Source organism: Giraffa tippelskirchi, chromosome 13 (genome assembly GCF_054371585.1).
Source record: "Giraffa tippelskirchi isolate mGirTip1 chromosome 13, T2T-mGirTip1v1.2.pri, whole genome shotgun sequence".
NCBI classification, from domain to species: domain Eukaryota; kingdom Metazoa; phylum Chordata; class Mammalia; order Artiodactyla; family Giraffidae; genus Giraffa; species Giraffa tippelskirchi.
In genome coordinates, this window is record NC_137287.1 from 109493561 (window position 1) to 109521215 (window position 27655).

General features: G+C 47.6%; 1 protein-coding gene across 1 annotated transcript; it reads left to right on the forward strand.

The window, feature by feature from the left end:
- Positions 1-2913: 2913 nt before the first annotated feature.
- On the forward strand, positions 2914-25582 carry SACK1D (scaffolding CK1 anchoring protein D). Its single transcript, XM_081560347.1, has 4 exons — positions 2914-3415; positions 16176-16343; positions 20600-20724; positions 24158-25582. Exons 1-4 carry the CDS (start codon positions 2939-2941, stop codon positions 25125-25127), a joined length of 1740 nt encoding a protein of 579 aa, XP_081416473.1. The 5' UTR covers positions 2914-2938; the 3' UTR covers positions 25128-25582.
- The last annotated feature ends 2073 nt before the right edge of the window (positions 25583-27655 follow it).

Sequence of the window (27655 nt, forward strand, 5' to 3'; positions counted from 1 at the left end):
CCTGCTCCGTGTGGCTGTGGTCATTGCTATGAGCTTGCTTGAACTATAAGGATTTGAATTCACAAAGAGGTGATGCCTGGGATAGACGGCAGGGAAGGGTTTCCCGTCCCTGCCCCCACCTCAGAGGCCTCTCCTGGTTGGCCCCGGAATCACAGGGAGGCCTGAGGACTCAGCCATGGAGCAGGTATCTTTCTAGACTGCAAGTAGGTGAAACCAGATGAAATCAAGAAAAGAAGCGCAGTTGAAAATGACCTTCAGGGACTTCCTTGGTGGTTCAGTGGTTGAGAATCTGCTTTCCAATCCAGGGGATGTGGGTTCGATCCCTGGCCAGGGAACTAAGTTCCCACATGCCTCCGGGCAACTAAGCCCATGCTGCGTGTGCAACAAGAGAAGACCCTGCACCACAACTTGAGAAAGCCTGTGCATCGCAACGAAGACCCGGCGCAGCAAAAATAAGAAAGGACCTTCATCCTGTCAAATGTTGCTTTTGAAATTAACATGGAGCCCTATGATAGCTCCTATAACATTCTCCCCACACTTTGAATTTTTTGTCTGATGACATATGTAACAGGACTGCCCTTCTCTTCTGTTCTCTTCTTGGGATGTGCTGACCTGTCCTTCTCTTCTCCCCACTCCATCCCTGTCCTTCTCCTCATATAGTTTACAGTGGGGAAGTCAAATACTACTTCACATTTTTACAACAACTCAGCAGGTAAAAAGACCGTAGTTATCCTCACTTCTGACCTCAGGCAATGGAGAGATTGATAAGCTCTATGGTTACACAGCCCCAGACAGTGGTCCTTGCTTTCATCACATACAGAAATTTGTGGGTATCTTGGAAGAGGATGAAAGCTCTCTTGGACCCTTCTGGATGCTGGCTGCCAGATCAGGGACACACAGAAGTTCCCACACATGGGCTTGAAAAAACTTCACAAACAGGCTGGGCATGGGGAGAGAGAGGAAGAACAGAGATATCTGTGTAGCAGTGGACATCCATCAATATGAAAAGTATATTGTTTTTAAAATGCTAGTGGTAACCTCTCACATTTATGAAGACTGTACAGTTGTACATATGTCTTCTCACACAAAGGGAATGAGGCATGAAAATTGGCTATTAGATTTAGTAATAGATTGGCTATTAGATTTGTTAGATATAGTGGAGCTCACAATGATCTTTTAATTAATTAATTAATTATTTGGCTGCGTTGGGTCTTAGTTATGTCTAGCGGGATCTTTCCTTAGTGGTACACAGATTCTCTAGTTGTAGCAGTATGTGGCAACTTAGTTCTCCAACCAGGGACTGAATCCACATCCTCTGCATTGAAGGTAGGTTCATAACCACTGGACCATCAGGGAAGACCCTCATGACGATCATGACAAGAGGTTTTGGTTGAGCAGTGAGGAATCAGCCTGATTGGACAGGATTCAAGACAGAATGAGAGGAAGACTGGAGATGGCAAGTACAGACAACTCGTTTGAGGCTTTATGCTATAAAAGTGAGAGCGATGGGGAATAAGCTCTAGAGGGATGTAGGCTCAAGAGAGAGTTGTTTGAAGGATGAAAAATATTTCAGCATGTTTGTATGCTGATAGGAATGAAACAGTAAAGCGGGGAGACTGGTCATCCAGGAATGAGGAGAGAATTGCTGGAGACATAAGCTTAGTAGTAGAGGGACTGGTGACTACCACCCAAAAGGAAGGAATCAGAGACAAGCTCAGGGGCAGTTCATCCATAGTAACACAAGGCCCAGTATGTGGGCAGAGATGCAGAGCAAACTCTGGGAGTTGGTAATGGACAGGGAAGCCTAGCATGCTGCAATCCATGGGGTCGCAAAGAGTTGGACACGGCTGAGCAACTGAACTAGACACAAGGCCCAGTATGTGGGCAGAGATGCAGACAGGTAGGAAGATGTGACGGGAGCATGTGGCACTATCTTCTCTGAGTGCTACTATTTTCCTCGGTGCAATTAGGAGGTAAACTCTTAAGAGTAAGAAAGAGAGGAAGAGGTAGAAGTAGGGAAATGTAGGCTAGCAGGCGACCTTAAGGGCCCACTTGAATTTCAGGCACAACTGGTAGACATCGTTGAATTTTCTCTTCTCCAGAATTGTATGTCTGCCCGGGTGCAGGTGGAAAGTAGGTGGAGAGTGGGGTTTAGCCAGGGTTAGGGGTTTGCCAGGCAAAAAACTGTGAGGTGAGAGAAGAGAAAGCTAGCTACCCTGAAGGCGCAATCAAACGAGTAGCTGTTATAATGGACCAGTATTTTTGAACGAACGAATGAATGATTTAAGTGCTGGGGATAAAGGCAACATGGCTGAGCCTCACCCAAACTCTGTGAGCCCTGGAGAGGCGCAATCAGTAGGTCAGCGTGCCACAGTAGGCCCCAGCAGGCCCCAGCCTCTCTGTGTGCACATTCCTGACTTCCTTGGGCCTTGCAGGGCCGCGCTGTGGGGCGGGCGGCAGAGGGCGCGCGAGGTTGGCGCGGGGGCCAGGCTCTCGGGTTTCAATTCAGGCTCTCAGTCTGTCCCACCGCCCCGGGTACCATGGCCACTTAGGCCTGGCACCGGCTCTCTTGATGAACTCAGCTCCCCCCAGGGCCGGAGCAGGAACGCCACCTCGGAGCAGGCACGTAGTAGCCAAGACTTAAATTCCACCAAACAACTCTGGAGCGAGAACGTGGACTCAGTCGCCGTCTTGCAGGGGACTGGGAGGGGCGGGGCTTCGGGGAGAGGCCGGGCCGCGGGGCACCAATAGCACGTCAGGGGGCGGAACCGTAGCGGCAAGCACGGCGTCCGGACGGTGCCGTTAGAAGAAGGCAACCAATGGGAGAGCCCGGGCGGGGCAGGGCGGCCAATGGCGCGGGCTGGTTAGATTCAAAGGTGCCTATAAAGTGTCCCTCACGCCCGTACTGGCCCTACCCGGGTAGCGTTTGAGCGCCGCCATGGCTTTTAGGTACGACGGCCTGGACGAACTGCCCGCCGCCTGCTTGTCGCCGTGTGGGCCGCCCAACCCGGCCGAACTGTACAGCGAGGAGCGGCGCTTAGCGCTCGAGGAGCTGCTGGCGGGCGGCCCCGACGCCTTCTCGGCGTTCCTGCGACGCGAGCGCCTCGGCCGCTTCTTGAACCCAGACGAGGTGCGCGCTATCCTGCGCTCGGCCGAGCGGCCCGGCGAGGAGGGCGCGGCGGCAAGGGCCGAGGACTCCTTCGGCTCGTCGCACGACTGCTCGTCTGGCACCTACTTCCCGGAGCAGTCGGACCTGGAGCCGCCGCTGCTCGAGCTCGGCTGGCCCGCCTTCTATCAGGGCGCCTACCGCGGGGCCACGCGCGTCGAGGCGCACTTCCAGCCCCGCGGCGCGGGCGCCGGTGGCCCCTATGGCTGCAAGGACGCGCTGCGCCAGCAGCTCCGCTCGGCGCGAGAGGTGAGCGGCCCGGCCCGGCCCCTCGGGTCTCCTCGGTTCCCGGTCGGACGGGACACCGTCTTCAGAAAATGGGAAACTGAGGTCTGCTAGGAGCTCTGGTCGGGGGTGGTTCCCCAACTCTCCCCACTCTGTGTGTATCCCCTCGGATCCCTGATCCCCTCCCCGTTCGCTCCTCGTGGCCAGGGAGAGTGGGAGGAGTCTCCATCCCCAAGAATGCGAATTGTGCTCAAGTTCCAACTCCTAACATTTACATTCCCTGGGAGGGTGACCGGAAGTCCTCTCCGTTCCAGCTTTCAGTTAAAAACCAGTTGTCAGATTGGCTGTCAGCCGACTCTAGATCCCACTTTCCGGAGCTCCTTAAGAGATGCACGACCTAAGAAGCGTATAACCTAGGAGGAAATTCCTCAAAGATTTTCCCTAGAGACAGCTGCGGGGCGTTTCGAGTCTATCATTGCTAGTCACCCCCACGTGTCTTGTTGTAGAAAGCAGAAGCAAACCAGATGGGCCAAGAGCCCTGACCCTTTTCCCTCCTGCCGGCCTGGAGGGGAAGTTGCTCGTTCAGTGAATGGGTGGGGCGGGGAGTTTGCATTTCCATAGGCTGGAAAAAAAAATGCAGAAAGCCATGCATTAAGTCATCTCTCCACGGTGGGTTTTGGTGCCGTTGTCTGGCTCTTAGTGTGATAAGGTATTGGGGTGCGGTGGGAGATTTTGTCTCCGTGCCAGCCCAGATGAGACTGCACCCAGGGTGCTGGGTACAGAGGGATCAGGGAGAAAGCATGCGGCACCCAAGGTGGCGGGGGCTGGTAGGGTATAGCAGACACCTTCCTCCAGAGCCGTGATCAGCTGCCACCTTGCTTGCTGACTAGCAGTGCCCAGCTTCCTGGCTGTTTGCCTATGGCAGAGAAAATGCAGGTAAAGCTCCAGGTCGTGGTAAGACTTCGTAGGGCTTATAGCTGAGTGTGTCTGACTGTGGTTATGATATCTGTACATCAGGTTGGTTAGTGTAGCCAAGCTGGGGACAAGTCCTGACTTAGCAGTGTTCCTAATGCCCAGTGCCCTTTGCCTGTTGGTGGGGTTGCAGTGGGTAGGGGATCCCGTAGGCTAGTGCCTTGCCACTGTGGGAGGATGTGTGGGTGCCAGCTAGGCTGTTATCAGCCCTGTGGTGCATTGAGTATGCTGAGGGTCCTTTTGATGCAACAGACACTTCTGAGTTCAGTGGGAAGATTGGAAAGATGGAAAAAGGCACCTTTTTAGAATAGGTGTGCATTCCCAATGATCACCTCTAGGGGGAGAACTTGGGCACTTGGAACTTGGGGAAAGGAATGAATGGGTCTCCATGAGAGAGAGGAATTGCCCTAGCCTCTTGCTTACATCTCCTTTTCAGTAGTATTGAAGGGGCACTAGAGCTGAGACCAGTCCATCAACTCAGTGCTGGCCTCAGAAGGGGCTCAAGGCTGATGCTCAGACTCCTTTGTCTTGTAGGCATTCTGTAATGCCTTTCTGGTTAGAACCTCCTGCCATGTTCTCTGCCCTGTATTTTCAAGATTCTGTATTTGGAACCTGGACGGTTTTAACTGAGAAAGGTGGTACGGTACCTTTAAATCTGATAAGTGTTTTCAGTGTCTCTTCCTTATGCCAGATTGCTTGCCTATTCAGTGCCTACTGTGTATCAGACACTATGCCCCAGGGGCTGGGGCCACAGGTGAAGGACATGACCCTTGCCTGCATTTGAGAGTTGACAATTGGCTGGTAGGAAGCAGTGAGGAGGTTGCTACAGGCTGAAGAAAGAAAGCTTCAAGAGTGGTGGTGACCTTGGAGCTGGGTCCAAGTGCAGGAGTGGGGCTTGTCAGAACAGAAGATAGGGACCTGCCCAGAATGGTGAAAACGCCTGGCATTTTTTTGAGGCAGCCACGTTCCTCACAGCTGGAGCACAGAGTATGTGTAGGTTAATGGTAGGAGAGAAGGCTAAATGGGGAGACTGGGACCAGACTGTTGAGGGCTTTGCACACACTGGAAGGACCAGTGTGGAGCCATCAAAGGTTTAAAGGGAGGAGAGGGACATGATCAGATTGTTGTCTTTGAGATTCTGGTGGGAGCCTGCAGGAGGATGGGTTAGAGAGGGGTGAGACTGGTGTCAGATGGTTGTCAGGAGGGGTTGTAGGGATCTGTATATGAGAAGAGGGTTTGTGCTAAGGCACTGCTGGGGGTTGGGCAGGGGGAGAGTTTTTGGTAGAACTGACAGGACTTGGTCATTCGATGGACCAGAAGAGTGGTGAGGGAGCAGGGCAGGAGAGGAGGCAAAGCCAAGGAGAAGGTATGGGAAGAGCTGAGATTTTTTTAGCTTGGGTGGTCAGTGATGCTACCAAATTAGAATATGGAGGAGAATGAGGCTGAGGGTAGGGATGAGGAAATGAGGTGGATCTGAGACACCCTAAACTTGAGGTCTCAGAGACCATCTCTTTTGTTAAAAACAAAACAAAACACAAAAGCATTGCTTTCTCCACCAGGCACTGTTCAAGCATCTCCAAGGTAGGTGTGATTATGATCTGCATTTTGCATGTGATGAAATTGAGGCATAGAGAAGTTTCATTTTCCTGAGGTCATGTAGCCAGGGAATGACGGAGCCAGGACTCAAACCAAGGCATAGCATCTCTTAAGCACCGTCAGCCACCATGCTCTGCCTGTGCCATGTAGAGATAAGGAGCCATCACTGTCTGCAGGTGGAGAGACATCTATGGAGGGAACAGGTGTTAGAGAGCTAATCTGGTGGCTGGTCCATTGCTGCTGCTCCAGGTAGAAGTGTGTGTTATGTTCACAGGAGTGGCCGGGTTGCTCCGACCATATGCTTTGAAGTTCAGGATCTGTGATGGCGAGGACTGTGAAGTTGCAGGTCTCAGTCTGTTTCCAGATAAGATGAGAGGCCATTCCATGTCTGTGTTCAGACGATGAAAGCACTTGACCGTGTGATTGAGCGCTTTGAGTGGGTCAGTATCTGTGCTAAGCCCTTCCCCTGGATTCTCTCATTTAACCCTCCTCCCAGCTGTAGGAGGAGACCACAACTAAGATGAGACTAGGCCCAGAGAGGTGAAGTGGCTTGCCCTCTAAGTTTGTGTGTGACGGAGCAGAGTGTGAGCCCAAGTCAGTCTGGCCCCCAAGCCCGGGCTCTCGATCACTCACCTCTGCACAGGGCCCCCCTGCCATGAGGGAGCATTGGTTCTTTGGTAGCCTTCAACAGTCTGGGCGTTTTTAAGGGTTTCTCAAGAAGTGGACTTTTAATTTCCACATTGCGTATCAAAGAAACAGGAAAATGATGACAACAGTACTAGATCTGCCCTTAGCAGTAGGAAGGCCAGAGTGGTCAGGGTACGGGCCGTAGAAGCCAGGCTCAGCTGGTGAATGGCGGTGTCCGATCCTGGCTTTGCGGCCTCGCCGGATGGTTCTGGAATGGGTTTCATCCTCACCCAGGACTCAAGCCACAGTTTGAGCTGTTTAGGCTTGCAGGATGTTTGGCGCTGAATAGCGCACACCACATATTGCGGAGACTGCTCACCTGCAGCCTTGATCATTCAGAAGGTGAGTCTGCCTGCCTTTCCACTCAGCAAGGACTTGTCCCAGGGTAGCTGGGTCTGAGGCTGTGAACCTGCCAGTCCCGCTCTTGGGAAAGGTTTCTGTGCACCTTTCAAAGTGTGGGTCTGTTGTGTTGAGTGAGGTCCAGCATCTTAAAAACACGATTTATGTACAGCGTGGCTTCTGAGTACAGATGACCTCGGGCTCAGTTGTAGGAAATATTGTTTTGTACTTTTTTTCTTTCGCTTTGGACCATTTGAGACCTGAGATGTTTGCTTTTAGGAGAATTTTGAGCTGCACAGAATTTTCCTGACATACACACTCTAGAGTTTATCCCTGTACTACTATATTTGTTGATGAGTCATTCATTTCTTTGTCTCTGTTACCATGTGAATCAGTGTTGGCCTGGGCTCTGGGCCCCACAGATCGGGTGGGAGTGGAGACCTTGCCTGGAGGTGCTGTGTGCCCTTACATGGCAATGGGCTGTTGCTGTGGCTCTTGGAATATTCCTAGTGTCCGGATGGGAGCTCCCAGGCAAAGCTCACCCTTCTAGGTGGTCCTGCATTCCCCAGAGCCATCGTTCCTACCAGCCACCCATTCCCTATGTGCTTTTGTTTTCTGCTACATTTCTGCTAGACCTCACCCTTGGGCATCCTTTTGATAACCTGAGCATTCGAAGGAGCTGTCATCGTGTTGACACAGAGTCCCGCCTCTTAGGAGGAGTAGCAGCTGAGGAATCTGTCGGAGGCCCCCCGTGTGCACGTGGCTGTATCTAAATTCAGGCCCTCCTGATCTTACACAATCCTCCTCAGAGTTGCAGTAGAACCCGTGCAGTGTAATCAGTTCCTGTGCGGATGCCCGTCTCAACCCAGGGCAGGCTTTCTCAACGTCGCCACTATTGATGTTTTGGTCAGGATAGCTCTTTGTCCCGAAGGATTGTCTTGTGCATTGTAGGGTGCTGAGTAGCACCCCTGGCTTCTACCCAGTGGATGCCAGAAGCACTGGCCCCAGCTGAAAAACAGTCCTCACATTCAGAAATGTTTCCCCAAGTGAGGGGGTCAGGGGAAGAACGAGTTGCTGCTTTGATGGTTAGTTTCTGTAGGAGGTGATAAAAAATTTTGTAAACAAACAGTGGTGATGGTTGACAATACTGTGAATGTAATTAAGGCCCCTGAATTATACACTTAGAAATTATTAAGATGGCAAATCTGTATGTTCTATATTTTCCTACAGTTAAAAAAATAAATCTCCAGACGTTGCCAGATGTCTTCCGGGGGGCAAAGTTGTCCCTGGTTGAGAACCACTGGCTTAGGAAGTCTCACTGATGTGTCGTTTTAAGACCTTACCCACCAGACTTAAGTGTGGCTGCTTTTTATTCCTTCCTTTTGATTTTATGCTTTAGCCTAAGGATTTCAGAATTCTTTCACCATTTCATCTTTTTTCTTTTTAAATTGTGGTAAAATATACGTAACACAACTTACCACTTTTTTAAAGTGCACCGATCGGTGGCATTACAGACATCTACCATCACCACTGCAGCCATCACCACCGTCCAGGTTCAGAACTTGTCATTCCCGCAACTGGAACCCCTGCTCCCATTGACCAGTGACTTCCCATTCCCTCCGCCTCCCAGCCCCTGGCCACCACCGTGCTATTTTCTGTCTGCCATTTCATTTCTTTGTTCTTTTTACCTGGCATCTGTCAGGCAGTTGAGAGAAGCTGCAGAATTATTCTCTGGTTCCTTTATGCATACAAAGTAAGTTCTCTCAGGAAGAGAAGTAGTAGGTATATTGGCTTTTTAAAAGTCCTAATGCAAGTGATAGAATCTCTAGAGGGGAATTTGGCAATATTCAGCAAAATTTCAGTTGAATTGACCTGTGGACCTAGCTATTCCATGTCTGTGTATCTGTCCCAAAGACAGATCTGATACTTAAATTGCTAACTTTGTAATAACAGCCCAAGAAACTTACAGAAAACAATAGGCACGAATTCAGGTTCTGCTGTGGACACAACAATCTTTTTTGTCTTTCAAGTTGATATCAAGATTGTTATTATGGCAAAAAATATGAATAGGGTTGTGTAGTTGGCTATTTTTTCCAGCACTGAATATAACAGCAAAAGGTTGGAAAGGCTCAAACATCCTTCAGGGATGGATTGGTGAGTAAACGGACCCTTCTGCACAGCGGAGTGCCTGGCAACTGAAAAGGGATGAAGACTAGCTATTTCCTGTGATGAAGTGGCTAGAACTGTACTGACCAAAGCAGGAGCCTTTGGCCACCTGTGGCTATTTACATTTATGTGACTTAAAAGGAAATACAATAAAAAACTCAGTTCATCCATTATACTAATCATATTTCAAGTATTTAATTGCTGCTGGTGGCCAGTGGCTACCGTGTTGGACAGAGCAGATACGGAACATCTCCGTCATCTCAGAAGGTTCTGTTGTACGCACTGGTCTAGAGCAGTGCGTATCATATGCTGCCTTTTATCTACAGGGGGATAAGAACATATATATGTATACATATACACACATATGCATACTTCTTCAGTAACATAAGTGAGGATGTGTACACATATATGCTTATTTATATTTTTTTTAAATGGGGAAATAAATAAAAAACTAGTTGAAGTTATTATGTTAGTAGGGAGGGGAGAAAGGAAGGGACAAGATTGGAAGCCAGATGTCTCTAGATGTAGCTTGTTTTGTCAGTTGGACTTGGGAGCCAGGCAGATGTTCTGCATAATTAAAAAATATAACTAACTCACAGTGATAAGTCCCTTCTCCCACAAAACACCTCTTGATGCTTTTCCTTCCTTTTGGAAAAGCCCAGGGGCTTCCCTGGTGGTCCAGTGTTTAAGACTCTGCTTCCAACGCAGGGGGCATGTGCCCTGGTCGGGGAACGAAGATCCCACGTGTTGCACAGCATGGCCAAAAAATAAAGATAATAGTAAACTTAAAGAGAAAAAAGAAAAAGCCCAGTCACCTGTGTACTTTATGCTGGAACAGTGCAGAGGAAATGCCACTGTATGTGCCTTGGCCCCTCACTCCTGGGGCCAGTGAAAAACTAGTTCTCTCACCCCAGCCTTCCCAGAGAGGCCCCAGGCCACTCTCTGCAGACAGAGGCTCCACTAGTACTTTAATCTGGTACTTAAATTGCTAATTTTATAATAACAGCCCATGAAACTTAGAGAAACAACAGGCACAAATAAATTGAGGTTTTGCTGTGGACATCGACATTTTTTTTGGTCTTCAAACTCTGAAGTTGATATCAAGATTGTTATTTAAAGATTTTAAAAGAAATCTCCAGGAGGTCATTTCTGTTCTGTTAAAATCTGTAAAACTTGGGGAGAAAATATAGGTCTTTTTTTTTTTTTTTTTAAATTTCAGCAAGAAGTTCTCCAAAAGAGACAGGAGCCCCAGGAACTTGAAGGAAGTTGACTTGGGTGTCGTGTGCTCAGTGTGAGGAATTCAGCAGACAGGCTCTTGTTGACCACTAAACAGGCTGATGCGTCTTTGCACATGCGCAGACCTCTGATAGAATTCCAAGCATCTCGAACATGTGTCTTTGCTTTATGATCGTGGGTGGGAAGGGAAAGAAACTGAGATGCAGTGAGAAGTGGTGAGTGACATGGACCTCTTGCTCCAGGCAGAGGAAGAGCTGGAATGAGAACAGGAATGACCCACCCTGAGTGGCCCCATGAAGCTCTCAGAGCCCTACCCCGCCCATGGTGGGTGCGTGAATCAGACAGCAGAGCTCAGAGGGGCTGTGTTTGAAGATGCTGAGCTTAGGTAGAATGACTTACCTAGGAACGGGGGCAAAATGAGAACTAGGACTATGCTAGCTGCCCTGTGAAGGCTTTCTGGATACCAGGAACTGTTACATGTTCTCTCTTGACCAAACCCACTGCAAACACTACAGGTGGGTAATGTTATTTGCATGTAGTAGAAGCCAGCACAGCAGAAGTAACTTGCCAGAGGCTACATGGTGCTCGGAAATGGAGGAGCCTGCATCTGTGTCCAGGTCTAACCCTGCAACCTCATCAGATAGCGTCTGTGCCTCCCAAGGTTTCCTGATTTAGTTCATTCAGAGTTAGCAAACCCGCCTGCAGAAAGAAGTTCCTGCTGCTGTCCTAGGGCATTCCGAGTTTTGTGTCTTTGGTGATCATCTTCCCTGGTGGACTCAAGCTTATATGCTTTGTGGAATACTCTACTCAATCCTTTCAGGATCTGTTCCAAGTTCTCAATCATTTGAAGACCGAGATTAGATTTGTTTGGGATAATGTTTAACAATTTTTGATAGGTAGCTCTGGGGGCGCCCAGACTGGGCTGAAATTCCAGCTCCTGCATTTGACTAAGTGTGTCACATTGAACAAGTCACAGAACCTCTGCATGCTTTATTTTTCTTTTCAGTAAATTGGAGATAACAATTAATGGGGTTTTCAGATCTCGAGATACTTCTTTAGAGCTTTTGGCAAACAGAAAAGATTCCAGTTGTACGTGGAAAGTAACATAAATGAGGGGGGTCTGCAGGATATTCCAGGGACTGCTACCTGTAACCATGTGGATCACCGGTCCCATGGTATGTCATCGGGGGATAGTTGGACTGAAGTGACTGAAGGAGGTAACTTGAGGTTGTGTCATCTGTGATGGTGACATGGGACTTGATGCAGGAGTGGCTGCTCTAGATGTGGCTGCAGAAGAGAAGGAACAGCATGAGGACCAGGCAGCAGACCAGCCATGCAGGCTCCGACAGCTGGATGTTTCCTCTTTAGGTGTCATGTTAGGACCAACATGCACAGATGGGCTTTGACCCTGAAAGACATTCACGAACCACTACTTGCAGAGCTTTCCAGCCCTAAGAGAACAGACAGTCTCTTTGCAGCACGAGCTGTTACAGGGCAATGCCCACCTGCCCATAGATCTCTCCTTGTCCATCCCGTGGTATGATTCAGGAAGTGGGAGTGATGACCACTTTCAAGTCCAAGTGTATCTTCTAGGCATGAACACCAACACCTCTGAGATATGGCCAGCCCTGGAGAGCAGGTACTCAGCTGGCTAGTGAATGAGCCCAGGTCATAGCTCAGTTCAGTGAAGAGGCTGTCCTTTTAGAGACTTGAGAAGCCCCAGGTCTAGTTCAACTACATAGGGCTTGGTTGCATGGGGCTAAGGGCAGAGATTGGGGGGGACTGGGTGGGGGTAGGTCTTGAAGGAAGGCAGGCCTTACTGCTGACTGCTTCCAGAAGTCTTAAGGGTCCTGCTCTAGAAAGAGGAGGGGATGTTGGCTACTGGGGGAATCAGAAGGAGAAACACCTCCATCCACCCTCTAACTACTCCGTGGGTGTGAGAGGCCAGTTCAAATCCAATTATTTTCAACACACAGGAAAGGCTGAGGCCTCAAAACCAAACAATGAAACTAATAGCAAATTAGATACTTACTCACTATGTAACAATGGTGGTGTTTGTACAGTTGTTTTGTTAGGGTGATGAAGCAAAATTCAGTTCGGCAGGCACCTTATACTATGGGCCTCGCTCCTGGGGCCCTGCTCAGCAACCCTCCAACCCTCTCTAGCCTGGCCAGCTGGGCTGGCCTCCTTGGCTCTGTCCCGGTGGTGCCAGGGTGCACATCCGGTGACTCCATCGTGCTGGGATACCCCATCTCATCTCCTGTCTCCCTTGAGGATGGGGACTGATGCTGGATTTGTTTTTCTCTCACTTTTTATGAGCTCGACTCTCTTCTCACATGTGTACATTCAGAACCCCTTTATGAGATTTTATGCTACCTCAAAGTCAATTTTGAAACCTCCCTCTCAGGATTGTTTCTTTTTCTGTTTTCTGTTGTGTGGACTTGAGTTCACAGCTGCCTCCTCTGTGACCCTCATGGTTTCCCACCTGGCCCACCATTGAAACCTCTGTTGCTGATTTTTGTTCTTTTAGTCTTCTTCTTTTTTTTTTTTTTTTTGGGCTGTGCTGTGCTACCCACTCCAGTATTCTGGCCTGGAGAATTCCATGGTCTGCATAGTCCATGGGGTTGCAAAGAGTTGGATACGACTGAGTGACTTTCACATGCGGCATGCAGGAGCTTAGTTCGCCAGCCAGGGATCGGACTCCGTGGAGCATGGAGTCTTAACCACTGGAGGGAAGTCCCTCTTTCAGTCTTTGTGTGCTGTGTGCTCAGCTGCTCAGTCAGGTCCGACTCTTTGTGACCCCATGGACTGTAGCCCGCCAGGCTCCTCTGTCCCTGGGATTTCCCAGGGAAGAATCCTGGAGTGAGTTGCCATTTCGTTCTCCAGGGGATCTTCCTGACCCAGGGATTGTACCCATGTCTCCTGCATTAGGAGGTGGATTCTTTACTACTGAACCACCTGGGAAGCCCATTTCGGTCTTTAGTCTTCCTAAGCATCTGTTGAACCTTCAAAGCAACACAGCAGGCACTGAGGTACGTGGCCTTGGGTTGGAGGAGGGGCCACATCTTCAACCTACACTGCCATCAGTGTCTTCTGTCCTGTTGGCTCCATCACTGCCCTCGCCACTCTTCCTAAACCTCCTCCTCTCTGTGACCTGTATGATCCTGATGCCTTGCTTGGCATCTGAGACCTTCCATGCTCCTGCACACTATCCTGTCTCTCAGTCACATGCTGTCGCTCCCTCTCATGCATACTCTGCATTCCAGCCAGACTGGGACATACCCCATCATTTCCTGCCTCTTCCTCTGTCATTACGTGGCTTCCTGCTGGATGTCCCCCCACCCCCAACCCCTTCTCTTCTCCCCTGACTAAATTGTCCTTATTTGTGGTTCAGCTCAAATGCCATCTCCTCCAGGAATCCTCCTCGGCTCTCCTCTGAGGGCCTGTGTTGGGTCTGCTCCTGCAAGGGAGATGCTTTACTGTCTCCCACTCCCCGCGAAGTGTCCCCCTGATTTCATTGCCTCTTACCGTGTGTGTACCACTTTCCTTGCCTGCATCCCAGGTCCTCGCTTTGTGGGTAAGTCAGGTATGTGTCAAAGTCTTTATAACCATTTTTCCTACCTAGCACAGGCTTCAGCTCACAGTAGACCCTGAAAGAAGTGCTGGCTGCATAATCGAACACTGATTTCATGCTTGAGCTAAGCCCTTTCCAGGCTTTGTCTCATTTAATCCTTGCAACAGCCCTTTGACGTAGATGCCAGATGCTGTTATCCATATCTACTGGAGGAGGAGAGTGACTGAGGCCTAGAGTGATTAAGCAACTTGCCCTGGGTCACACAGCTAGTAAGTCACAGAGCTGGGGTCTGCTCCTTGGCCTTTCTGCCTTTCAACCGCTAAATTACATGGGATAGATACAGCTCCAAATAGGATGTATAAAAACGCATTCGAGAATATAAACTTCTGGAGCTGCCACCAATTTAGAAAGAATGCTTGTTTTCTAAGTCACTCCCTCCATTGGGTTTTAGCTGTACCCTTTGCCAAAAATAGAAAGGGAGCCAGAGAGAGAAATACTCCTTCCCAAATTCCCTCACAGCAGTGACTTCCCGGGAGCTGGCATTTCAAGGTCCCTCCTCCTGGTAGACAAGACTATGCGATGTTAGAGAAGGACAGTGAAATTGTCCCTTTGTCTCTGCATTTTTTTGACACTCAAATATTGAGTTGGCCAAAAAGTTTGTTCGAGCTTCCCTAAGGTGTCATTGGATAATGACCCTTGAGTATTGTCCTGAGCTCTCTGGGACCAGAGGGATGAATCAGTCCTGTTCAAGGGTCTCCACCTCCACAGAAGAGGTGAGACCTGTAAATAAATCAGGAGTTAATGTGATGGGAAGAGTCTCGTGTTTTTACTGGTGAGGTTTTCCAGCCTGCAAAAGAGCTCCGAACCTTGGGCTTTGGGAGTGGTTTCTTAAGCTGACACCCCCTCCCCACCCTGGCCCCCAACCCTGGCTCTGACCCAGTGCAGGGGCTTGTACAAGACCTGCATGCTTTGATGCCCCCACGGCCCTGCCAGCAGTTAGCTGACAACCATGCTTTGAACCTGCAGAGGATGTGATTAGAGGCTTTGCCACTGGAGCAGCCTCTCTTGAGCACGAAAGCTGGGAGCCAGTAGACGTTTCTCTGCCCTGAACTGTCTGGACGGCTCAGACTCAGGACTGGTCACATAAATCAGCAAGCAGATACTGGAGGGATCTCTTGTACAGAGCACCTCATGTAACGTAGTCCTTTAATGCTCGCTAGGAACCGATTTTGAAGCTAAGGAGACAGACTTTCAAAGCAGCTATAATCTTCCCTAGGCCACATGGCAGCGCCAACTAGTCTGTGCTGAGTGACATTGATCAGCACAAAGGGCAATTGATCAGGAGAAATGGAGCCCTGTCCTTGGGAAGAGAGAAAGGACTGGTCCAAGCTCCAGGGCAGCATCTTTAGGACGTATTTCCGTGTTCTTGTTGCGGGCTTGCGTTGCGGACAGATACAAGAGAACTGCAGAGACCACCTTTTACAAAGGAGAGGCTGGCACTCCGGAAGCCATTTGGTTAGATCCTGACTGGTGGAGGGAGTAGACATCATGAAGATGTGATATGATATGCCGAGGCAGAAGGTGGGAGGATCAGCTTGCCTGGTTTGATCAGATTCAAGCCATGAGTCGCTGGTAGATGGGATGGTCCTTTCTAGATTATAAAAGAAAATCACATTATGATCCAAAAATCAGACAATAAAGTCAGGCTTGGAGACTGGTACACCCAGAAGGAGGCCTCAGAGAGACTCTTAAGGTTTTACATACATGTGTTATAGACATAGACAAAAAGCCACATGTCTAAGATAACAGTGTGTTAGCTGCAAAACCTGGATATCTTCCTGGTCTGAGCTGTAAGATGAGGGTTTTAGTAAAGGAAGAGAATTGAATGGAACAGGTTCATAGGCGGTCAAGGTAGTGGTTCAATTTATAGTTTTGAGAAATTTGCAGTGTGGAGGAGAGGGGCTGGGAGGCAGTTGGGAGGGTTAGCTGGGTCAGCTCCAGATTTGTAGGATACAGTGGCCTGAGCATCTTTGGAAATGGACAAGAGTCCATGGTGAGGGGAAGGTTGGTACTGCAGAAGGAGAAGGAAGGAGGGATAGGGTAGGGTGGGATCCTCTGGCAGCTCCGAGAAGGGGATCCAGCGTCCTGACAGCAGCTGTAAGGTGGTGTCCTTGTGGGCTGACCGCTGGCTCTTCTCCCTGCCCCACCCCCTAGGTGATTGCAGTGGTGATGGATGTGTTCACAGACATCGACATCTTCCGAGACCTGCAGGAAATCTCTCAGAAACAGGGAGTCGCTGTCTACATCCTGCTGGACCAGGCTCTGCTCTCTCAGTTTTTGGATATGTGCATGGATCTGAAAGTTCATCCCGAAGAAGAAAAGGTTTGTGTTACAATGTCTCTAGTTTCACCACCATCAGCAAGTAATGACTGTCAGTGAGCTACAGGGCAGTTGGTGGTGGTCTCCCCAGTGGAAGCGGGGAGGGACTGGAGGTCGTGAGCAAAGTCTTCTGCCTGAAGTCTCACTGGGAAGAATGGACAGAGTCAGGTTCAGACCTTGGCCATTCCTGGCAAGAGGCTGCCTTGGAAGCTGCTCCCTATTTTTTTTTTTTTTTTAGTGTAAAAATGTATTATACAATGATCATAAAAAAATGGCTAGTATTTTCAAAAGAAAACCCCCAAAATAATATCCTTATTTTCCCAAAATAAGGAAGTTGCCAGAAACAAAATGAGATGGAAATTCTGGAAAGAATTAGACTGGTTTCTTACACACAAAATGCTATTCTGTCCGTCACAGTAAATGGCATTTCTCTACTGGGGAGGGGAAGCTGCTGCTTTTGACTGCAGCACTGGCAGGCTCCAATTTTAATAGTGACGATCAACGTTTAGGGAGTCCTGCTCTGTCCTTGGCACTGTTCGAGGCTGTTGACAGTGTTATGACACTCCTCACAGCATCCCCAACAGGCGAGTGGTGTTATACTTGTTTTCAGATTGGGCAGTGTTGACGCCAGGAGCCCAGGGTCTACAGCTAAAAGGTAGTGGAATGGAGTTTCTCTCTCCGTCTGCTTGCCTCCAGCCCTGGTTTTTTTTTTTTGACAGCAGTAGGTCTTTGTTGTTGTGTGTGGGCTTTCTCTAGTTGTACTTGCACAGGCTCAGTAGTTTTGTCTTGCAGGCTTAGCTGCCCTGCGGCACGTGGGATCTTCTTGGACCAAGGATCGAACTTGTATCCCCTGGACTGGCAGGCAGATTCCTAACCACTGGACCACTAAGGAAGTCTCAGCTCGTGTTCTTAATCCCTGTCACATGCTGCCTCTCATTTCTTGTTATTATGAAAGTAGACTTTTTTATATCCTTTGCCCTGAGCATAAAAGAATTTGAGCCAAGTATTTAAGTGTAAGATTATATGACTTCACTAGGTTGTTTTTGACAGTCCATTTAAAAATGCGTCAGGTGAACCCAAGGGAAATGCAAGTCAGGCCTGGAAAGCGCATCATCCTCTAACCAGACATTCAGTCTGCTCTGCCATAGAGGCCGGCGAAGAAATTGAAGGTGTCGATGTTTAATTTCAAAGTGCTGTTGCTGTAATTGAGGCTGTGTGTGAGCAGCAGGAAGATCACAGAATAGCCTGGCCATGACTTTGATTGAGTGATTGGCTGTGATTCATCCACTCAGCAAAAATCTAGGTGTATTTGCTAACTCAGCTGCCTGCTATTGGTTGCTGCCTTTGGGGGGGTCTGCATCCTCTAGGAAGGGTCATAAGGAGGCCTGTCCCTTTGGCCTCACTTGTGTTCATACTCATGTCCTAACTTGTTCCTCGGGAAGCACCACCTTCCCCGGCGCCTTCACTCACCAGGGCCTGCCTGTGCTGGTGAGTCTGCCCCTTACCCCTTGGGGGCGACTGCTTCTGCCTGGTCTGCAGAAACTTGGCCACACCTCAGTGTGCAGGCACTCAAGAGTGCTTTGATTGTAAAGCAACTATACGTCAGTATAAAATAAAAATTTTTAAAAATAAAAAATAAATAAACAGTGCTTTGGGCTTCCCTGGTGGTCCAGTGGTTAAGAATCTGCCTGCCAGTGCAGGGGACATGGGTTTGATCCCTGGTCTGGGAAGATTCCACATGCCTTGGGGCAGGCAGCTAAGCCCACGTACCAGAACTACTGATTCTGACTTTCAAGCCCACGCTCTGCAACAAGAGAAGCCACCGCAATGAAAAGCCCACGCACTGCAATTAAAGAGTAACCCCCACTCACTGCAACCAGAGAGAGAAAGCCTTCGCACCAACGAAGACCCAGCACAGCCAAAAAAAACTAAGTTTTTTAAAAGTGCTTTGGACACAATCACAGAGGGCTATATAGTATTCCGATAAATGCCAAAGGGAAAGATGCACAAAATCACACTGAAATCTGCCCACAGTTAATGTTCTTCATGTTTGTATTATATGCAGGTCCTTTGAAGCTCTGCTCAGGAATTATCCAGCAATCCCTCCCCTGCCAGCTCCATGTGCACCTCTATGGAAGTTTCTAGTTTTTTTTTTTTTTTCAAATAATTTGATTTACAAAGGTGTTAGAGAAACAATATAAGGCATCCCTGAATACTCTGTGCCCAGATTCTCTAAATGTTAACATCTTGACAAACCTCAGAACAAATTTCAAAATCACGAAATAAACTTGATCAAGTCCTATTACCTATTTTATAGACATTGTGAATTTCACGAATCATTCCATGAATGCCTGTTTTGTTACCTAGGATGCAATCTGGGACCATATCTGGCATTTAGTTGCCATTTCTCCTAGCTTCCTCTCATCTGGAACTGTTCGTGTTCGAGTCTTAATGCCTTTGAAGAATATTAGCCAGTTTTCTATGGCATTTGTATGATGTTTCCTAATGGTTCAATTCATATTACGCATTTTTGTAAGAATAGCACAGAAACAATGTGTGTTATGCCATAGTTTGTTTTGTCTTTTGTCTTCATTATGAAATAATGGTAGAAGTTGTGAAGATAGGAAGATAGTATTAATACATACAGGGTTCCATGTATCCTTCACCCAGTTTCGCCCCAGTTACACCTTATATAACTTATAACATCAGCACCTGGAAATTGACGTGGGTACCATGTGGGCCTATTGTTCTGTGCCATTTATCACACGTGTGCATATGTGTAACCACCGCTATCAGAGTACAGATCTGTTCAATCACCGCAAAGACCTCCCTCATGCTGCATCTTCACAGTCACAGTCACTCCCCTCCAGTTCCCTTCTCTGCGTCTTTCATCCCTGGCAACCACTGATTTGTCCATCTCTGTCATTTTGTCATTTAGAGAACATTTATAGAATGTTATGTAGATGAATTCCACAGTATGTGACCCTTATAAAAAATATTTATTTTTAATTGGAGGGGAATTGCTTTACAGTGTTGTGCTGGTTTCTGCCAGACATCAACATGAATCAGCCTTAGGTATACATACGTCCCCTCCTTCTTGTGTGTGACCTTTTGAGATTGGCTTTTTTCATGCCTTTGAGATATGTCCAAATTGTGTATATCAACAGTTTGTTCCTTTTATTGCTGAACAGTATCATATAGTATGGTTAAACCACAGTTTAACTATTCACTCATTGATGGATATTAGGGTAGTTTCCAGTTTTTTACGATTATGAATAAAGTTGCTGTGAATATTTGTATACAGGTTTTTGTGGAGATGTAGGTTTTCACTTCTTTGGATGGTGTTATGTCTTGCTATAGTAATTTAATCATTAATTTTCTGTCTCCTGGTCCTTGAAGGTAAGGAGCAGGCCTTATATCTATTGTTGCAAGGCTTGGTACATAGTAGGGGCTTTCTGTTGTTTGTGGAGTGATGAGAGAATCAAACAAAAATCTTAGACATTTACTTTTAGTGTGTAAGATTTCTAAAGATACAGAGCTACTGTTCTGCTCCAAAGAATGCAGATTGGCTTAGTATTTTGCATTCCATTGTATATACATTTATGTGTGTCATTCTGCAAGGATAATTATACAATATATGGCCCCAGTGCATCACCAGAGCACCTTTTTGGTAAATGCGTACCTGTGGGAGAAGTAACATTGCTGATTAAGCCACATAATATGAGTGTTTCCGCCTCAGAAACCCTGTATTTAGAGAAGGCTTGTCATCTCTTCCTGTTCTCCATACCCATTATGGTGTGGGGATAAGTGTGGATGGGCTGTTATTTATTAGCAGTGCTATTATACAAGAGGAGAATTGTCAGCTTAGCTTCTTTAAGTCTTTGTTAAAATGTTATTACTAGCATGTTTTCTTTGATGATTTTATCCCCCACATTTTGTTTCAAAGTCATTGGTTGAATTCTGTTGTTTAGTGTCTCCAAAAAGTGAATCTTCTTTTAGAGCATATGTTCACATGAACTGAAGGTCTCAAACATAAATATGCATGCATAAAAAAGCATGCAAGAAGATGAACTTACGTGAAGTAGCATTACTTAAGTCCTGAGACTCACCTGGCTCATGTACTGTGAGCGTTGTTACCCAGCAGTGTAACCTCTCATCTGCCAGTACGTTTATCTGTTCAGAAATCGTAAACTAAGGCTTCTTCTATCATGTGCTCACTGGATCATTCATTTCTTTTTCTCCCACTCTCCTACCAACAGCTGATGACTGTCCGGACGATTACAGGAAATATTTACTACGCCAGGTCAGGAACTAAAATTGTTGGGAAGGTTCATGAAAAGTTCACACTGATTGATGGCATTCGTGTGGCTACAGGCTCCTACAGGTGAGTTTCTGACCCATCCATGGTTATTAATCTAAACTTTTAAGAGGAAGTATGCTCTGTGAAGGTGAAAGCTGCTTTTCCCTCTCAATGTGAGCCTTTATGGGCAAGCATACCCTCTGTGTGTGCATCTGTGGGTGTGAATAGGTGTGAATAGGTTAATCAAAGCCGCTTCTTGGAGTGGGTCGGGCTGCGGTCCCCTCCACTACCTTGTGGTTCACAAACCTAAAGTGCAGAGGTTGAAACTTGCCTGGAGACCTGGCAGTGAGGGAGTCCTCGATTCAAGGCTTAGCCAGGCTTGCAGTGGACGAATTGGGGATTAACAGTGACTGGAATAGGGGGGCTTCCCTGGTGGTTCAGCATAAAGAATCTGCCTGCAGTAAAGGAGTCTTGGGTTCCATCCCTGGATCAGGAAGGTCCCCAGGAGAAGGAAATGGCAACCCACTCCAGTATTCCTGCCTGGGAAATCCCACGGAGAGAGGAACCTGGTGTGCTATAGTCCAAGGGGTCGCAAAGAGTCTGACATGACTAAGTGACTAAACAACAACAACGGCAGCAAGAACAACAGTGACTGCATCAGTCTCAAATCCTGTTTCTCCAGGCCTTTGACCCACCTTGTCCCTGCCCACTTGAATTAAGGGCGGTTGTAGGCATTGGGCTCAGGATGGAGGGCACAGCCAAAGCTGCCTGCTTTAATCCTTCACCTTGATTCAAGCCTTATGATTTGGTGCTTTAGTCTAGAAAGTAGATCCATGCTTTTGGCTCCACCTTTGAAGTCTCCTGTTGGCGTGGCATCTTAGGGTAGAGAGCAGGGAATTTGAGTGGAGGATGTAGATAAGGAGTGGTAAATGATAATCTCCAGAGGTTAAGATATACCATTTTTTGGATGTGGCTCTGATGGTAGTGTGTTTTGCCATCTCTGTATTAGACTGTCTGATGGTATACGTGAGCTGAGGTGTGTCTCTAAAAACTGTATTTGAAGAAGCAGGCAGCCTTGAGTGATAACTGGGTGTCAGCCCTGGGTAAAGGTGGGTGTGTAGAGGCTTGTGAGAGGAGGCAGGCAGATCAAGAAACTCTTGGTGTCTTTCTTTTCAAACAGTACCATTATTGCTCAGAACAATTCGAACTCCTCCTCAATACTTCCTTTTATAAGAAGTTTGGCAATAAAAGGAGAAAACTAAGATTTTCACCCACAATAGGATTAATCTATGTTAACCAAACTTTCCAATTGATTTTTGACTATTCTGAATCTGAAATATAAAAATTGTTGCTGAAACTCGGCCTCTATTCACCAGTGCCAAATAGAAACACAAAGACAAAGTTTTAGGTGAAGTAGAAAAGAGTAGCTTTCACTGCTTTGCTGGGCAGAGAGGGCCCCAGCGGGCTCTTGATCTCAAGACTCTGTGACCCACCCGGGAGGGGCTGGTGAGGAATTTTATAGTGTTCAAGGAGCAGGGTGTAATCAGCTTGTGGACAGTTTTCCGGTTGGTTGGCATCAAGGTGAAGTTTCAAGCTTCATCAGCCTTCTGGTTTCAACCAGTCTGCGATCTATGTTCTTGCAGTCAGCAGTTTTCATATGGAGGGTTTCTGCTTCCTGTAGAAACAATTTGGGATGTGCGTCAGACCTTTCTCTCTATCTTTCGGGGAACTAGTAGTTCGGTGATTCTGCTGTGTGGCAGATTTATAGTCTAAACTGCTACCAGTTCCCCAGCCTGACGGCTCTTTGTTTCTACATCTTTACATTTCCCAATCATTAACTCTTGAGCTGGGATCTTACTTCAAAAGACAAGGACACAGTGGCTCCTACAACTACCCCCTCAAAATGAAATATGCTACCATTGAGGATGAGAATAAGGATAGTTTTCATTTGCTGAGGACATTTTTTTAATCATGGTGTTGGATAAGGGTCTTGTTTACATGATCTTACTGATGGTTTTCAAAAAGATCTTTCTTCTCCAGCTCTGAAAGCAGTTGTCATACGGTGAATTTGCTTTAGCCTGGGTTCTTGGTTGCAAGAGACAGAGTTGCTACTACGTTTTATGATTTTTTATGTAAACACCCTACTCCTGATACAAATTTTTCTGAGTCAGTGGGGTGATTGCCGGTGGTGCAGAAAGCTGGCTCAAACTACTTTATGCAAAATGGAATTTACTGTCTCACCTAACTTGAAAGTATAGAAAGGTACCGTTGGTTTTCAGCTCATCTTGACCTAGGGGCCATGTATTTATCAGAGCATTGTCTCCTATTTCTGCTTTTCTCTAGGTGATTTTTTTTTTTCGGGCTGCACTGGGACTTCATTGCCATGCATGGGTTTTCCCTAGTTATGGTGAGTGGGGGAAACTCTTCATTGCAGTGCATGGGCTTCTCACTGCGGTGGCTTCTCTTGTTGGGGAGAACAGATTCACCTGCCCCATGGCACATGGGATCTTCCCGGACCAGGGACTGAACCCATGTCCCCTGCATTGGCAGGCAGATTCTTAATCACTGGACCACCAGGGAAGTCCTCTCATGGATCTTTATTCTCAGTCAGGCTCTCTATTTGCAGGCAGAGGTCCAGGCTCCCTCATGTGAACTTTAGTAGCTATTTATTAAAGTGAGAGACTTCCTCTGTCTCTCTCTCTTGGTATCAGGCCTTGCAAAATTCCTTGGCTCTCACTGGCTTACCACCCACCCTGCATAGATCCCCTCATCTAAGGGGTAGGATACTCTGGCCAGCCCGGGTCACCTGCCCAGCCCTGCTGTACCTGGAGAGGGTGCCTCCATGCAGCTGGCTGGGGTGGGCGGGGTCCTGTCACCACAGGAAGGAGGGGGTGCGTGGCCACTAATCAGCTCTACACGTGTGTTGAGCAACGGTGTCATCATTAGAATGACAGGGCTGTCTCCGTCTGTGGAAACAGCAGCGTGGGGGAGGTAGTGAGGAGCACTGCCCCTGTGGTTCTTAAGGTCTGGGGCCTAGTCTAGGCTCTACCACGAGCTTCCCCTGGGACATCGCTAGGCACGTTCCTCACTCCTTAAAGGAGGGCGCTGCCCTCAGCACCTTAGGAGCCCTTTCTAGTTTTTAGCAACTCTGAGGCCGAGGATTATACGTTCTAGCCTTTTGGTTGAATACTAGTCTTTTTATTTTTTAATCTTTTGGCTGAGCCCTCTAGCACGTGGGATGTTTCCTGACCAAGAATCCAACACGTGCCTTCTGCAGTGGGAGGCTGAGTCTCAACCACTGGACTGCCAGGGAAGTCCTTTTTGACTTCGATGTTAACATATTCCTAGGTTATATAGTGTATTAAGGCTAGTTGGAATTCACACTGTATGGTAGATGTCCTGTCTCCTGAATTGTGACTCTTATGTCACAGGATGTCTGGGCTTTAAAATCAGGTTGAGACTAAGTAAATGAAGATCAGTCATCCTTATCAGCTTCTGTTTGTTTTTAATTCTGCAGTTTTACATGGACGGATGGCAAACTAAACAGCAGCAACTTGGTGATTCTGTCCGGCCAAGTGGTTGAACACTTTGACCTGGAGTTCCGAATCCTCTACGCACAGTCAAAGCCCATCAGCTCCAAGCTCCTGTCCAGCTTCCGGATCAGTGGCAGGTTTGACCATCTGGTCGACCAGAAACCGCTGTCCAAGGAGCTCACGCTGGGCAACCTGCTGCGGCTGCGGCTGGCCAGGCTCTCGAGCACTCCCCGGAAGGCTGAGCTGGGTGGCGAGGAGGGCCGGGCAGAGGCTGGGTGCGGGGCCTCCAACATCAGCGAGGAGGACTACTTCAGCAGCCGCAGGGACAGGCTGGAGGGCAGGAGAGCAACTGATGCCGCCACTCAGACGGAGCAGGGAGAGGAGACGCCCGCTGTGAGCACGAGTGACATGGGGACACAAGCCAGCGCGGCCACAGAGTGCGCCGGCACCCAGACCGCGGTGGCTACCAGGGTGGTGAGCTCCCAAACCATGGTCCTGACCACGTCGGCCACCACCCAGACTGACGTGGACGAGGGTGTTCTCTCCTCTCCGGGAAGCCAGTCTAAGGAAGGGTCACCAGTATCAAAGATGTCTGTGTCGCGCTCCTCCAGTTTGAGGTCCACCTCCTCTCTGTCCTCCCAAGGCTCCGTGGCCAGCTCCATCGGCTCCCAGACTTCCTTCAGATCCACTGACTTTGCCACGCCTGGACACCCCAAGTACCGGAGCACCCCCCACTTCGATCTGTGCTTCAGAGACTCATTCAGAAACTTGAATAAAGAGAGACAGTTTCACTTTGCTGGGATCAGGTCCCGGCTCAACCACATGCTGGCCATGCTTTCAAGAAAAACATTGCTTACCGAAAACTACCTCGGTTTTAATTCCGGAAGTTTTGTCAGATCATCCGCGAACTTGCTGGCAGTTCGAGAAATCACGCTTTATCCATCCTATCAGTGACGGCTCCATGCATTCAGAGCTCCTGGCCTCAAACAGGCTTGCAGTAGATGTCACTGGAGCATCCCGCTTTCCAGAATGTCTCCTGTCCTCATTGCCTTCCCTTCACTTTGATTTTCTTTGAACTCGATGAGCTGCATGGTATTTTATGTGCTTTATCTTATCATGTATAAACCCAGTCTTGGTTTTATGGTTTAAGCACTATGGGTACAGTTTCTTTGCACAATTTTAATATGGATAGCTCTTCAAGAGAATGTTTCAGGGTTCTCAGGTAATTCAGGTAAGAGATAAAATATGTGTCGCATTTTGAGATTTATGTGCTCTATTGTTTTAGAGGTTTGAATTGCTAGTTTTCATGATCAGAATCCTGTTCAGGGAAAAAACTCAAAACTCTGTTTCTTAGGTGTGTCCCTTCTTGAGTTTATCTGTGTTCTTAGCATTAAATAGATGTAAACAAATCTTGTTTGGTGGTTGCTCGTGTCTTTTTTTCTTCTTCTTTGGCACTTTTCTGTTTAACTCTAGGAATGCGTTACAAGTAAATGCACCTCAGAGCTATTTATGCATTTGTTTTTTTAATAGTCTTGGGTAGAAGAGTAGATGAGCCAAATTATAAAAGAGAAAATATTTAAGTTTGATGACATAAAAAAGTGTCAGGGTCACACCTTCCCTAGCGATATGAATATTGATGTCGCTAGCTCTGCAGTTTGAATGAGGAAACCTGCCAGAAATCTCAGGTCTCTTCATGTGCTCTAGCTTGTCTTTTTCAAAGAAAAAGCTTGAGCTGTTTAGACAAGGACTTTCAGTTCTGTGTTTCTCTGCCAGAGAAGGCCTCCGTGTGCATTCCTGGATTCACCCTGATATTAACTGTAGTGGCCTCATGGGCCTAATTTCATCAGATGGGTGTTTTGGCAATGATTTAGCAATCGGATATCCTGCAGTAGGGGTAAAAGAGGGCAGTGACAATTATCCCAGATTCCTAGTCCAGTGGCAGGCAATGCGACTAGTTTCTACACCCTGCTCATCAGCGCTGGTATGCCTGTGGAATCCTGTTTTTGCCTAGTCTATTTTGTGCATGGGCAAAAGGAAGAGAATTAGTTGATGGCTTCCTCCTCCTTCCGATTTGATTGGAGCAGAAGAGATCTGTAGTAGTGGAGGGTGTTGTCTGCCACATAAGCCGCAGGCTGATGCCCCCGGATCTGAGCAGGCCTGCGCTTTTCTTGTGTGCACTAGGACTCCTTTCTGGTCACCAGGTTATTTGCTGGGTTAGTGCCATAATCTGGACTGGGAAGCAGACCAGACAACTGGTTCCTGTCTGTTTGTAAACAACTCTGGCCCAAGCGTCAGATAAACATACTGTTATTTGAAATTATTTCCAGATTTAGATAATTTCCTATGTGCTATCTGTGACCCTCTCATCAGAGGAGTGGTAGAACAGCTCTTACTCCCAATTTTCAGGTAAGGGAACTGAAGCTCAGATTAAGTAGCATATTCAAGGTCACATGATTGGTAAATGGTGACGTAAGCATTTAAACACAGGTTTTCAGATTCTGAGTTCAGTGCTTTGTAATGTGACTATTCCTCTACAGGGAGTAGAGAGGCATTGGAGTACCTTTTTCTGTTGTTAATTCAAATTTTTTTTTGGCCATACCACACAGCTTGTAGGATCTTAGTTCCCTGACCAGGGATTGAACCCATGCCCTAAGCAGTAAAAGCATGGCACCCTAACCACTGGACTGCCAGGGAATTCCCAGATGTACCTTGAGAAGTGGCAATTAACGCCATGGTGAATCGAAAACATTAAAACTTGAGCTCATTCACAAATGCAGGTGTGTTTGAAATTTCTACTCAGTGTGTTCTATGGAGCTATTGGTAGGCATTCATAAGAAAGGATCTGTGTTCAGTTTGGCAAATGGATCAGATAAATTTAAACAGGATTCTTTGTTGCAGGACTACTGAGACTTTGGAATGAGATATTTATCACCGTGGCTTTCTCAGAGGAGGGCAGGTATGGCCCATCACATACTAATGACTCCAGAGCCCTTTTTTTGTGTGTGGAATAGGATGCAAAAACCATTATTTTCTGAAAGCAATGCCAGCGATTAGAAATAAGAACAAGAAGGACTTCCCTGGCGGTCCAGTGGCTACCACTCCGCTCCCAATGCAGGGGACCTGGGTTAGAGCCCTAGTCAGGGAACTAGATCCCACACGCCACAACTAAGAGTTTTCATGCTGGAAATGAAGATCCTTCATGTTGCGACAAAGATCAAAGATCCTATGTGCTGCAACTAAGACCTGACACAGCCAAATAAATATTTTTAAAAAAGAACAAGAGGTACATGGAATCCTAAGAAAATGGCCAGGACTGTCAGAGGAAGCAAAGCTTTCCTGGTGCTTGAGCTTTCTGAGGGGGAGATCTAAGGACCACCTACAGCAGTTATCTCGAGTCCTTGTTCAAAATGTTGATTTGTTGACCCCAATTCCAGGGGATGAGAGGGTGAGTATGGCAGACTGGTTCAAAAATATGTGTTGCC